Source organism: Oncorhynchus gorbuscha, linkage group LG02, assembly GCF_021184085.1.
Source record: "Oncorhynchus gorbuscha isolate QuinsamMale2020 ecotype Even-year linkage group LG02, OgorEven_v1.0, whole genome shotgun sequence".
NCBI lineage: Eukaryota > Metazoa > Chordata > Actinopteri > Salmoniformes > Salmonidae > Oncorhynchus > Oncorhynchus gorbuscha.
This window is the reverse complement of record NC_060174.1, coordinates 1338675-1353778: the sequence shown is the minus strand read 5'-3', so window position 1 is coordinate 1353778 and position 15104 is coordinate 1338675. Positions and strand designations below refer to the sequence as shown.

Here is a 15104-nt window from a genome sequence, read left to right as displayed (position 1 = left end):
GCATGGAGAAGCCAGCCAGCTCTATATTATCCGTGTCGTCGTTCAGCCACGTCTTGGTGAAACATACGTCATCGACTGCATCCTTATGTAATACATGTATCACTAGCCACTTTAACTATGCCACTTTGTTTACTTTGTCTACACACTCATCTCATATGTATATACTGTACTCGATACCATCTACTGTATGCTGCTCTGTACCATCACTCATTCATATATCCTTATGTACATATTCCTTATCCCCTTACACTGTGTATATAAGACAGTAGTTTTGGAATCGTTAGTTAGATTACTTGTTGGTTATCACTGCATTGTCGGAACTAGAAGCACAAGCATTTCGCTACACTCGCATTAACATCTGCTAACCATGTGTATGTGACAAATAAAATTGGATTTGATTTGATTTTAAGATGACAGTTTTTAATATCCCGTTGGTAGAATAGTCTTAATCGTAGATCATCCAGTTTGTTTTCCAATGATTGGCTGCACGTTGGCCAATAGTACGGAGGGTAGTGGTGGTTTACCTATTCGTCGGCTAAATCCTTGCACCCGCCCTCCTCCCGCTTTTCTTCCGTCTTTTCCTCACGCTGATGATGGGGATTTGGGCCTTGTCTTGACAAAGCAGTATATCCTTAGAGTTAGACTCATTAAAGAAAAAAGACTCTTCATTCAGTTCGAGGTGAGTAATCGCTGTTCTGATGTCCAGAAGCTCTTTTCGGTCATAAGAGACGATAGCAGCAACATTATGTACAAAATAAGTTACAAACAATGTGGAAAAACCAAATAGCACCGTTGGTTTGGAACCCGTAAAATGACAGCCATCCCCTCCGGCGCAATTATACCGTCACGAGCTGGCCCCCGTCCAGTACCCTGCCCTGAGCTTAGTCACTAGACGGCCCCCGTCCAGTACCCTGCCCTGAGCTTAGTCACCGTCACTAGACGGCTACCACCCGGTTACTCAACCCTGCACCATAGAGGCTGCTGCCTTATGTACATAGAATCACTGGTCACTTTAATAATGTTTACACACTGTTTTACTCATTTCATATGTATATACTGTATTATAGTCAATGCTCATCCTATTCAACTATAGCTGGAAATGTACTATTCGATCCTACAGATATGGACAGTATGTGGATAGAATATATAGTATAGTGTCTATACATCGCATCACATATATATATTTTTTATACACCGGACTCCGACATTGCTTGTCCTAATATTGATATATTTCTTAATTTCATTATATTACTTTTATCTTGTGTGTATTGTTGTGAATTGTTAGATATTACTGCACTGTTGGAGTTAGGAACACTACAGCATTTCCCTACACCCGCAATAACATCTGCTAAATATGTGTATGTGACCAATAATTTGATATCTAGTTTACTCACAGCTCTCGATCTCCAGAGTACAGTTCTGTTCGTCCAGTGGGTATCTCCTCAGGTCCATCATACAGGCAGCCGTCGTTGTTATCCTACATCAAACAGACCAACATTATGACACAGATTAAGAAACAGGCATGGTGCGAGTCCATAAACGTTTCCCTTTATAGTGCACCACTTTTGACCAAGGCCCATAGGGCTCTGGTGAAAACTAGTACACTAGGGAATAGGGTGCCATTTGGGACTGAATAAAAGACAGGCAAACACATCCTACAGAAAGGTACAGACATGCTGATATTTATTTATTTAATTTAACCAGGAAAGTCAGTTAAGAACAAATTCTTATTTACAATGACGGCCAACAACAGCCAAACCTGGACTACGTTGGGCCAATTGTGGGTTCCCACAACTATGGGACTCCCAATCACGGCCGGTTGTGATACAGCCTAGATACAAACCAGGGTGTCTGTGGTGACGCCTCAAGCAATGAGATGCAGTGCCTTAGACTGCTGCGCCACTCGGGAGCCCTGATAGACAGAGTGAAAATACTGGACTGGCCTCCTGAACAGGAACGACAAGCTCAGATTCTCCGTACCTTAGCACACATGCACACACCCACACCAATGAGAATGTCAGCCCTTTTCCAGCTGCCACCTCCAGAGCTAGAAAGAGCTGTGTGGTTTCTATTTGTCTGTGTTGAACCAACAACGCGAAGCCCTGAACACGCAGGTCCTGAAGAAACCTCTGGTTGAAACATGAACCCACTACAGCAGTCTCTTCTGGAGGTGTGCCCTGGCACTGGTCTGACTCACTAAGACAACACATACGTTAATAGAGAGCCATTGGCCTGGTCTCAATGAGCCAACACACTCCCTGTCTGGTCCGATGTGGCCTGGTCTCAATGAGCCAACACACTCCCTGTCTGGTCCGATGTGGCCTGGTCTCAATGAGCCAACACACTCCCTGTCTGGTCCGATGTGGCCTGGTCTCAATGAGCCAACACACTGCCTGTCTGGTCCGATGTGGCCTGGTCTCAATGAGCCAACACACTCCCTGTCTGGCCCGATGTGGCCTGGTCTCAATGAGCCAACACACTCCCTGTCTGGTCCGATGTGGCCTGGTCTCAATGAGCCAACACACTCCCTGTCTGGTCCGATGTGGCCTGGTCTCAATGAGCCAACACACTGCCTGTCTGGTCCGATGTGGCCTGGTCTCAATGAGCCAACACACTGTCTGTCTGGTCCGATGTGGCCTGGTCTCAATGAGCCAACACACTGCCTGTCTGGTCCGATGTGGCCTGGTCTCAATGAAACAACACACTCCCTGTCTGGTCCGATGTGGCCTGGTCTCAATGAAACAACACACTCCCTGTCTGGTCCGATGTGGCCTGGTCTCCATGAACAAACACACTGCCTGGCTGGTCCGATGTGGCCTGGTCTCAATGAAACAACACACTCCCTGTCTGGTCCGATGTGGCCTGGTCTCCATGAACCAACACACTGCCTGGCTGGTCCGATGTGGCCTGGTCTCAATGAAACAACACACTCCCTGTCTGGTCCGATGTGGCCTGGTCTCAATGAGCCAACACACTGCCTGTCTGGTCCGAAGTGGACTGTTTAAATGAGCCAATACCCTGCCTGTCTGGTCTGATGTGGACTGTTTAAATGAGCCAACACACTCATTACTACAGGGAATGTTGGAAGCATAAGTAAGCCTTGTCTGAGCCAAAGTCTACCTAGGTTCACTAAATGGGGCAGAGACTAGGTTCACTAAACGGGGCAGAGACTAGGAACCCAGATATTCCTATCTAAACTGATCCTGAAAAGCTTCATCAGATGGCCTACCTCTAAAACACCAGATATTCTGAGATTACATATCTGTGATGGTTTAGCCTCGGTCTGAGAGGCTCCCCGACTGTGTCCCGAATGACTCCTTATTTCCTAAGTAGTACACTACTTTTGGCCAGGGCCCGCATAGTGCTTTGGTCAAAAGTAGTGTACTATACAGGAAATAGAGTTCCATTTGGAACTGAGGGGCTTCCCAAAATGGCTTCCTGCATCAGTTAGATGTCCAGGATGGAGAGACGTGTGTGAGTCTCTGAATGTAGTCATACGACCACTTTACCAGGAAAACACATGGGCATTTCTCCATTAACGGCCTCCTAACAGACCAGCAAATCATCTCTTCCGCTATCCATTAAATCAGATCAGTCTCTTCCTTCCTGGATAGGTTGAGCTCTTCTCTTCCTGAGTTGTTAGTACTCTGTTGGGATGCCATGATGCATCCGATGGCCTATTGCTAATACAAGCTTCTGATAGGAAAAGGGGGATATCTGTGTATATACCATGTATATAATATACTGCTACATATATACCATGTATATAATATACTGCTACATATATACCATGTATATAATATACTGCTACATATATATACCATGTATATAATATACTGCTACATATATACCATGTATATAATATACTGCTACATATATACCATGTATATAATATACTGCTACATATATACACCATGTATATAATATACTGCTACATATATACACCATGTATATAATATACTGCTACATATATACACCATGTATATAATATACTGCTACATATATACACCATGTATATAATATACTGCTACATATATACACCATGTATATAATATACTGCTACATATATACACCATGTATATAATATACTGCTACATATATACACCATGTATATAATATACTGCTACATATATACACCATGTATATAATATACTGCTACATATATACACCATGTATATAATATACTGCTACATATATACACCATGTATATAATATACTGCTACATATATACACCATGTATATAATATACTGCTACATATATACACCATGTATATATATATACTGCTACATATATACACCATGTATATAATATACTGCTACATATATACACCATATAATATATAATATACTGCTATATATATACATATATGTATATAATATACTGCTACATATATACCATATATATAATATACTGCTACATATATACCATATATATAATATACTGCTACATATATACCATATATATAATATACTGCTACATATATACCATGTATATAATATACTGCTACATATATACCATGTATATAATATACTGCTACATATATACCATGTATATAATATACTGCTACATATATACCATGTATATAATATACTGCTACATATATACCATGTATATAATATACTGCTACATATATACCATGTATATAATATACTGCTACATATATACCATGTATATAATATACTGCTACATATATACCATATATATAGACGGTACTAACCTCAGATGAGACGTGTGTGTGTGTGTGTGTGTGTGTGTGTGTGTGTGTGTATGTATATATATATATGTATATATATATATATGTATATGTATATGTATATGTATATATATATATACATACATATATACATACATATATACATATATATACATATGTATATATATATATATATATACATATACATATATACATATATATATACATATATATATATATATGTATATATATATATATATATACATATATATATATGTATATGTATATGTATATGTATATATATATATATATATATATATATATATATATATGTATATATATATATATATACATATGTATATATATATATATGTATATATATATGTATATGTATATGTATATGTATATATATATATATATATATATATATGTATATATGTATATATGTATATATATATATATATCATGTATATATATATATATATATATATATAGCTGTGCCGGATGGAGATTATAACAGAACGTGGCCAAGATGTTCAAATGTTCATAAATATAGCATGTTGAATAATAGTAAGGCAGACAGTATATATATATACGTATATATATATGTATATATAGGTATATATATATATATATATATATATATATATATATATATATATATGTATATATATATATATATATATATATATATAGACAGTACTAACCTCAGTCCGTAGAGCACGGTGCCGTCCGGATGCAGTCGGATCATACGGTTCTTCACGGTGACCCCATGCACAAAGGACTTCTTATCATTGAGGAAGTAGGTGTCGGGGACCCAGAGCTGGTCGGCGACCCGGTTATCCAGCGTCAGGTTGAGGGGAATCCCAGCGTACGCCAGCCTCTTGTCCCTCCAGTACTGCTGGAAGTACATGGTCAACGTGTAGTCCTGGAGACGCACAGAGAATTAGAGCAGTCGTATCATGGTTTCCCATCTACAGAACCAGTCAAACGTTTGGATACAACAACTCATTCAAGGGTTTTTCTTTATTTTTACTATTTTCCACATTGTAGAATAATATTGAAAACGTCAAAACTATGAAATAACACATATGGAATCTTGTAGTAACCAAAAAAGTTTAAAATAAATCCAAATATATTTTATATTTGAGATTCTTTAAAAAAAAGTAGCCACCATTTGCCGTGATGACAACTTTGCACACTCTTGGCATTCTCTCAACCAGCTTCATGAGGAATGCTTTTCCAACAGTCTGAAGGAGTTCCCACATATGCTGAGCACTTGTTGGCTGCTTTTCCTTCACTCTGCTGTCCAACTCATCCTGAACCATCACAATTGGGTTGAGGTCGAATGATTGTGGAGGCCAGGTCATCTAATGCAGGGCGGCAGGTAGCCTAGTGGTTAGAGTGTTGGGCCAGTCACCGAAAGGTTGCTGGGCCAGTCATAAGTAAAGACAGTTAACCCACTGCTCCCCGGGCGTTAGACGTGGATGTCGAAAGGATTGCTGGATCAAAAGCACAAGACAAATTTCAGATCAAATCAAATCAAATTTATTTATATAGCCCTTCGTAAAAATCTGTCCTAAAACCCCAAACAGCAATGCAGTAAAGACAGTTAACCCACTGCCAAAACCCCTAGAGAGGAACCGGGCTATGTGGGGTGGCCAGTCCGGCTGTGCCGGGTAGAGATTATAACAGAACATGACCAAGATGTTCATGTTCATAAATGACCAGCATGGTCAAATAATAATAAGGCAGAACAGTTGAAACTGGAGCAGCAGCACAGTCAGGCAGCCCCCCTCCGACACCTCTCTGATTCAAAGGGGGAGCAAGGAGTCATCATGTCAGGTAGTCCTGGGGCATGGTTCTAGGGCTCAGGTCCTTGGAAGAAACAGGTTGAGACTTTGAAGCATAAAATTTAAGCAAACAGATGGTGTAAAGAATGTAATGCTTTGTACTGGATAAAACTAAAAGGCAGGTTCCAGTCAGGATTCTAGCAGAACATGCCAAGATTTCAAATGTTCACTAACTGGAGACAAATTTCAGATCAAATCAAAGTCAAATTTAGTTTATATTTTCCTGAGAGAGTAAAGGTTTAGAGCTGATTCTCAAAGTGCTGCCCCCGACAGAAGACAGGAGGGGTTTGGCCCCATCCGAGGACACACAGGGCCAAACAGTGAAGGATAAAAGCACAGCCCCAAACAGTCTTCAAACAATGCAGGACAAGGCCGAGTAGCACAAAGATCTCCGAAGCAACCCTTTGGGGGGAACCCAGACAGTGGTTGAAAAACCCAGGTGACCCTCCCCCCCAGGGACGGCACGGAGAGCCCCAGCAAAGTGACTCAGGGTTAGAGGCAAAATCCTTGAAAAGGGGAACCGGTTTAAGGGCGGCCCAGATTATTTTCATCAGACTTGTGACCCAAAGAGATGATAGTAAAGACTAAAACACTGACATGGGTAAGACCGTCTCTTCATAAAAAGACCTGATCCTTAGGTCCTGGCAGAGTTAAGTGCAGACTCAGGACAACTGAGGTTTGGAGGAATAAAACGAAATCAGGTTTAAAGAGGAGTCACTGGAGTAATTTGGTTCTTTCTAATAATCATAGATCTTTTCCTCAAAGAAAAGTTCATGAATATATCACTGCTAAAGTGCAAGTCATCCTCTCTTCTGGGGAATGCTGCTTTTTAGTTAGCTTTGCCACAGTATCAAAAAAATGGAATTTGAATCAATAGTAGATTGTTCTTATTTTCCTCAATTAAGTTAGAAAAAAATGTACAGTAGGACAAACATCGGACTGCAGCAGTAAGGGCTCTTCGGTACTGCACGGTACCATCCTTCCAAGCTAGTCGGAAGACTTCCAGTTTGGTGTGGCGCCATTTCCGTTCCAATTTTCTGGAAGCTTGCTTCAGAGCTCGGGTATTTTCTGTGTACCATGGAGCTAGTTTCTTATGAGACATTTTTTTAGTTTTTAGGGGTGCAACTGCATCTAGGGTATTGACAGATAAGACCTAAACCAGGTTAAATTGAGATCCTCAGTTAGGTGGTTAACAGGAGGAGCACGAGGACAGATTTTTGTCCCACCTCTGGCTATGATGGGGTCCTTGGGTCTTCAGGCAGAGGGAGTCTGGAAGGGCATCCGAAGGAATCTTTGTGTTGTCTCCAGTGAATTTATAGCAACGACTTTTGATGTTCAGTATACAGCTTGGGTTTAGGGGATCTGAGAGATATAGTACAGATTATTTGTTGCAATTGCAAACGTAATAAAATGGTGGTCTGATAGTCCAGGATTATGAGGAAAACATTAAGATCCACAACATTTATTCCATGAGACATTTTTTAGTTTTTAGAACTGCATCTAGGGTATTGCGCAAGGTTAAATTGGGAGGCAAAGTCTGACTAGGTTGTCTGTGAATTTATAGCAGGTTGGGGTCTGAGCAGATTATGACTGTGAGATCCACAACATGAGTGGGTCCAGAGACATGTTGGACAAAACCCACTGAGTCGATGATGGCTCCAAAAGCCTTTTGGAGTGGGTCTGTGGACTTTTCCATGTGAATATTAAAGTCACCAAAGATTAGAATATTATCTGCAATGACTACAAGGTCTGATAGGAATTCAGGGAACTCAGTGAGAAACGCTGTATATGGCCCAGGAGGCCTGTAAACAGTAGCTATAAAAAGTGATTGAGTAGGCTGCATAGATTTCATGACTAGAAGCTCAAAAGACGAAAACGTCATTTTTTTTTTTGTAAATTGAAATTTGCTATCGTAAATGTTAGCAACACCTCCGCCTTTGCGGGATGCACGGGGGATATGGTCACTAGTGTAGCCAGGAGGTGAGGCCTCATTTAACACAGTAAATTCAGATGAAGTCAGTTGTACAACTGACTAGGTATCCCCCTTTCCATCACTCTCCTCTTTAGTCAAATAGCCCTGACACAGCCTGGAGGTGTGTTTTGGGTCATTGTCCTATTAATAAAACGAATGTCAGTCCCAGTAAGGGAAAACCAGATGGGATGGTGTATCGCTTCATAATGCTGTGATAGCCCTGCTGGTTAAGTGTTCCTTGAATTCTAAATAAATCACAGACAGTGTCACCAGCAAAGCACCATCACACCTCCTCCTCCATGCTTCACGGTGGAAACCACACATGCAGTTATCATCTGTTCACCTACTCCTTCTCACAAAGACACGATGTTTCCAACCAAAAATCTAAAATATGGACTCATCAGACCAAAGGACAGATTTCCACCGGTCAAATGTCCATTGATCGTGTTTCTTGGTCCAAGCAAGTCTCTTATTATTGGTGTCCTTTAGTAGTGGTTTCTTTGCAGCAATTCAACCATGAAGGCCTGATTCACGCAGTCTCCTCTGAACAGTTGATGTTGAGATGTGTCTGTTACTTGAACTCTGTGAAGCATTTATTTGGGCTGCAATCTGCGGTGCAGTTAACTCTAATGAACTCATCCTCTGCAGCAGAGGTAACTCTGGGTCTTCCTTTCCTGTGGCGGTCCTCCTGAGAGCCAGTTTCATCATAGGGCTTGATGGTTTTTGCGACTGCACTTGAAGAAACTTTCAAAGTTCTTGACATTGGATTGGCTGACCTTCATGTCTTAAAAAGCAATGACAGACTGTCATTTCTCTTTTCTTATTTGAGTTGTTCTTACCATAATATGGACTTGGTCTTTTACCAAATAGAACTATCTTCTGTATATCCCTCCTACCTTGTCACAACACAACTGATTGGCTCAAACACATTAAGAAGGAAAGAAACTCCACAAATTTACTTTTAACTAGGCACACATGTTAATTGAAATGTATTCCAGGTGACTACCTCATGAAGCTGGTTGAGAGAATGCCAAGCTTGTGCAAAGCTGTCATCAAGGCCAAAAGGTGGCTACTTTGAAGAAACTCAAATATAAAATATATTTTGATTTGTTTAACTTTTTTTTTTGGTTACTACATGATCCTCATCAACTACTGTCGGTTTCAGTTTGTAAGGATGGCCGATAACCTCGTCAACTGAGCCACAGCATCGACACTACTGTCTGTTTCAGTTTGTAAGGATGGCCGATAACCTCGCCATGCCAAGACGCTCCTACAAACTGAATCTTCAAATACAAATAATAACATTATACAACCTGAAGCAGGCTAGGACAGGGTTATAGCAACCTGAAGCAGGCTAGGACAGGGTTATAGCAACCTGAAGCAGGCTAGGACAGGGTTATAGCAACCTGAACCAGGCTAGGACAGGGTTATAACAACCTGAAGCAGGCTAGGACAGGGTTGTAACAACCTGAAGCAGGCTAGGACAGGGTTGTAACAACCTGAACCAGGCTAGGACAGGGTTATAACAACCTGAAGCAGGCTAGGACTGTGTTGTAACAACCTGAAGCAGGCTAGGACAGGGTTGTAACAACCTGCCACACATCAAGCAACAGAGTCAGGCTGTGAATTATTCAGAAACCATTCTGATCATCTGTCCCAACTGGCAACCTATTCCCTACATAGTGCACTACTCTTCACCAGAGCCCTATGGGGCCGTGGTCAAAAGTAGTGCAACTGTATAGGAAATGGGGTGTCATTTGGGACACAGCCTCTAAGACCGGTTCTACTGTTGAGGGTAATGCTTTTAAAATGGCCCTCTGTGGGCTCGACCACTTAGCTATGCTCTGCTGACTCATTATGAAACTCCTAAAATAGTGGTTACAAAGTTAAGAAGTCAGCAACATAACCAAGCACTCTGGTATTGTATGAATGTATTGTAGTGGTCCTGTCCGTAGCTCGGTTCAATAGAGCATGGCCCTGGCAACACCACAGTTGTGGGTTGAATTCCCACTGGGGTTACATAGCTAAATGTATGGACTGCTGTCACTTTGGAAAACATTTTCTGCTATGTAAATGGAATATATTACTGTCTTGGCCTATGTTACAGTACTGTCTTGGCCTATGTTACAGTACTGTATTGGCCTATGTTACAGTACTGTATTGGCCTATGTTACAGTACTGTATTGGCCTATGTTACAGTACTGTATTGGCCTATGTTACAGTACTGTATTGGCCTATGTTACAGTACTGTATTGGCCTATGTTAGGAGCTAGACACACAACTATTCCACTGCACTGTAGGAGCTAGAAACACAACTATTCCACTGCACTGTAGGAGCTAGAAACACAACTATTCCACTGCACTGTAGGAGCTAGAAACACAACTATTCCACTGCACTGTAGGAGCTAGAAACACAAGCATTCCACTGTACTGTAGGACCTAAAAACACAAGCATTCCACTGCACTGTAGGAGCTAGAAACACAAGCATTCCACTGTAATGTAGGAGCTAGACACACAACTATTCCACTGTACTGTAGGACCTAAAAACACAAGCATTCCACTGCACTGTAGGAGCTAGAAACACAAGCATTCCACTGTATGAGCTAGAAACACAATTATTCCACTGCACTGTAGGAGCTAGAAACACAAGCATTCCACTGTAGGAGCTAGAAACACAAGCATTCCACAGTACTGTAGGAGCTAGAAACACAACTATTCCACTGCACTGTAGGAGCTAGAAACAAGCATTCCACTGTAGGAGCTATTCAAGCATTCCACTGTACTGTAGGAGCTAGAAACACAGCTATTCCACTGTACCGTAGGAGCTAGAAACACAAGCATTCCAGTGTAGGAGCTAGAAACACAAGCATTCCTCTGTACTGTAGGAGCTAGAAACACAAGCATTCCACTGTATGAGCTAGAAACACAATTATTCCACTGCACTGTAGGAGCTAGAAACACAAGCATTCCACTGTAGGAGCTAGAAACACAAGCATTCCACAGTACTGTAGGAGCTAGAAACACAACTATTCCACTGCACTGTAGGAGCTAGAAACAAGCATTCCACTGTAGGAGCTAGAAACACAAGCATTCCACTGTACTGTAGGAGCTAGAAACACAGCTATTCCACTGTACCGTAGGAGCTAGAAACACAAGCATTCCAGTGTAGGAGCTAGAAACACAAGCATTCCTCTGTACTGTAGGAGCTAGAAACACAAGCATTCCACTGTACTGTATGAGCTAGAAACACAAGCATTCCACTGTATGAGCTAGAAACACAAGCACTCCACTGTAGGAGCTAGAAACACAAGCATTCCTCTGTACTGTAGGACCTAGAAACACAAGCATTCCACTGTTCTGTAGGAGCTAGAAACACAAGCATTCCACTGTACTGTAGGAGCTAGAAACACAAGCATTCCACTGTACTGTAGGAGCTAGAAACACAAGCATTCCACTGTACGGTAGGAGCTAGAAACACAAGCATTCCATTGTAGGAGCTAGAAACACAAGCATTCCACTGTAGGAGCTAGAAACACAAGCATTCCTCTGTACTGTAGGAGCTAGAAACACAAGCATTCCTCTGTACTGTAGGACCTAGAAACACAAGCATTCCACTGCACTGTAGGAGCTAGAAACACAAGCATTCCACTGTAATGTAGGAGCTAGACACACAACTATTCCACTGTACTGTAGGACCTAAAAACACAAGCATTCCACTGCACTGTAGGATCTAGAAACACAAGCATTCCACTGTACTGTAGGAGCTAGAAACACAAGCATTACACTGTATGAGCTAGAAACACAAGCATTCCACTGTAGGAGCTAGAAACACAAGCATTCCACTGTACTGTAGGAGCTAGAAACACAGCTATTCCACTGTACCGTAGGAGCTAGAAACACAAGCATTCCAGTGTAGGAGCTAGAAACACAAGCATTCCTCTGTACTGTAGGACCTAGAAACACAAGCATTCCACAGTTCTGTAGGACCTAGAAACACAAGCATGCCACTGAACTGTAGGAGCTAGAAACACAAGCATTCCACTGTACTGTAGGAGCTAGAAACACAAGCATTCCACTGTACGGTAGGAGCTAGAAACACAAGCATTCCATTGTAGGAGCTAGAAACACAAGCATTCCTCTGTACTGTAGGAGCTAGAAACACAAGCATTCCACTGTACTGTAGGAGCTAGAAACACAAGCATTCCACTGTACTGTAGGAGCTAGAAACACAATCATTCCACTGTACTGTTGGAGCTAGAAACACAAGCATTCCACTGTAGGAGCTAGAAACACAAGCATTCCACTGTAGGAGCTAGAAACACAAGCATTCCACTGTAGGAGCTAGAAACACAAGCATTCCTCTGTAGGAGCTAGAAACACAAGCATTCCACTGTACTGTAGGAGCTAGAAACACAAGCATTCCACTGTACTGTAGGAGCTAGAAACACAAGCATTCCACTGTAATGTAGGAGCTAGACACACAACTATTCCACTGTACTGTAGGACCTAAAAACACAAGCATTCCACTGCACTGTAGGATCTAGAAACACAAGCATTCCACTGTACTGTAGGAGCTAGAAACACAAGCATTCCACTGTATGAGCTAGAAACACAAGCATTCCACTGTAGGAGCTAGAAACACAAGCATTCCACTGTACTGTAGGAGCTAGAAACACAGCTATTCCACTGTACTGTATGAGCTAGAAACACAAGCACTCCACTGTAGGAGCTAGAAACACAAGCATTCCTCTGTACTGTAGGACCTAGAAACACAAGCATTCTACTGTTCTGTAGGACCTAGAAACACAAGCATGCCACTGAACTGTAGGAGCTAGAAACACAAGCATTCCACTGTACTGTAGGAGCTAGAAACACAAGCATTCCACTGTACGGTAGGAGCTAGAAACACAAGCATTCCATTGTAGGAGCTAGAAACACAAGCATTCCACTGTAGGAGCTAGAAACACAAGCATTCCACTGCACTGTAGGAGCTAGAAACACAAGCATTCCACTGTACTGTATGAGCTAGAAACACAAGCATTCCACTGTACTGTAGGAGCTAGAAACACAAGCATTCCACTGCACTGTAGGAGCTAGAAACACAAGCATTCCACTGTAATGTAGGAGCTAGACACAACTATTCCACTGTACTGTAGGACCTAAAAACACAAGCATTCCACTGCACTGTAGGAGCTAGAACACAAGCATTCCACTGTACTGTAGGAGCTAGAAACACAAGCATTCCACTGTACTGTAGGAGCTAGAAACACAAGCATTCCACTGTAATGTAGGAGCTAGACACACAACTATTCCACTGTACTGTAGGACCTAAAAACACAAGCATTCCACTGCACTGTAGGATCTAGAAACACAAGCATTCCACTGTACTGTAGGAGCTAGAAACACAAGCATTCCACTGTATGAGCTAGAAACACAAGCATTCCACTGTAGGAGCTAGAAACACAAGCATTCCACTGTACTGTAGGAGCTAGAAACACAGCTATTCCACTGTACCGTAGGAGCTAGAAACACAAGCATTCCAGTGTAGGAGCTAGAAATACAAGCATTCCTCTGTACTGTAGGAGCTAGAAACACAAGCATTCCACTGTACTGTATGAGCTAGAAACACAAGCACTCCACTGTAGGAGATAGAAACACAAGCATTCCTCTGTACTGTAGGACCTAGAAACACAAGCATTCTACTGTTCTGTAGGACCTAGAAACACAAGCATGCCACTGAACTGTAGGAGCTAGAAACACAAGCATTCCACTGTACTGTAGGAGCTAGAAACACAAGCATTCCACTGTACGGTAGGAGCTAGAAACACAAGCATTCCATTGTAGGAGCTAGAAACACAAGCATTCCACTGTAGGAGCTAGAAACACAAGCATTCCACTGCACTGTAGGAGCTAGAAACACAAGCATTCCACTGTACTGTATTCCAAACACAAGCATTCCACTGTAGGAGCTAGAAACACAAGCATTCCACTGTACTGTAGGAGCTAGAAACACAAGCATTCCACTGCAATGTAGGAGCTAGACACAACTATTCCACTGTACTGTACTGCACTGTAGGAGCTAGAAACACAAGCATTCCACTGTACTGTAGGAGCTAGAAACACAAGCATTCCACTGTAATGTAGGAGCTAGACACACAACTATTCCACTGTACTGTAGGACCTAAAAACACAAGCATTCCACTGCACTGTAGGATCTAGAAACACAAGCATTCCACTGTACTGTAGGAGCTAGAAACACAAGCATTCCACTGTATGAGCTAGAAACACAAGCATTCCACTGTAGGAGCTAGAAACACAAGCATTCCACTGTAGGAGCTAGAAACACAAGCATTCCACTGTACTGTAGGAGCTAGAAACACAAGCATTGTAGGAGCTAGAAACACTTCCTCTGTACTGTAGGACACAAGCATTCAACTGTTCTGTAGAAAAAACACAAGCATTCCACTGTACTGTAGGAGCTAGAAACACAAGCATTCCACTGTACTGTAGGAGCTAGAAACACAAGCATTCCACTGTACTGTAGGAGCTAGAAACACAAGCATTCCATTGTAGGAGCTAGAAAC

General features: G+C 41.7%; 1 protein-coding gene across 2 annotated transcripts in view; it reads right to left on the bottom strand.

The window, feature by feature from the left end:
* LOC123995827 (gamma-aminobutyric acid receptor subunit beta-3-like) overlaps positions 1-15104 on the bottom strand; it is an 83489-nt gene that overhangs the window by 22787 nt on the left and 45598 nt on the right. For both annotated transcript variants that reach the window (XM_046299513.1, XM_046299520.1), the window contains exons 4-5: positions 5402-5622; positions 1395-1477 (exon numbers count right to left, since the gene is read on the bottom strand). In XM_046299513.1, the coding sequence (XP_046155469.1) occupies positions 1395-1477; positions 5402-5622 (304 nt within the window). The remainder of the gene's footprint in view (positions 1-1394; positions 1478-5401; positions 5623-15104) is intronic.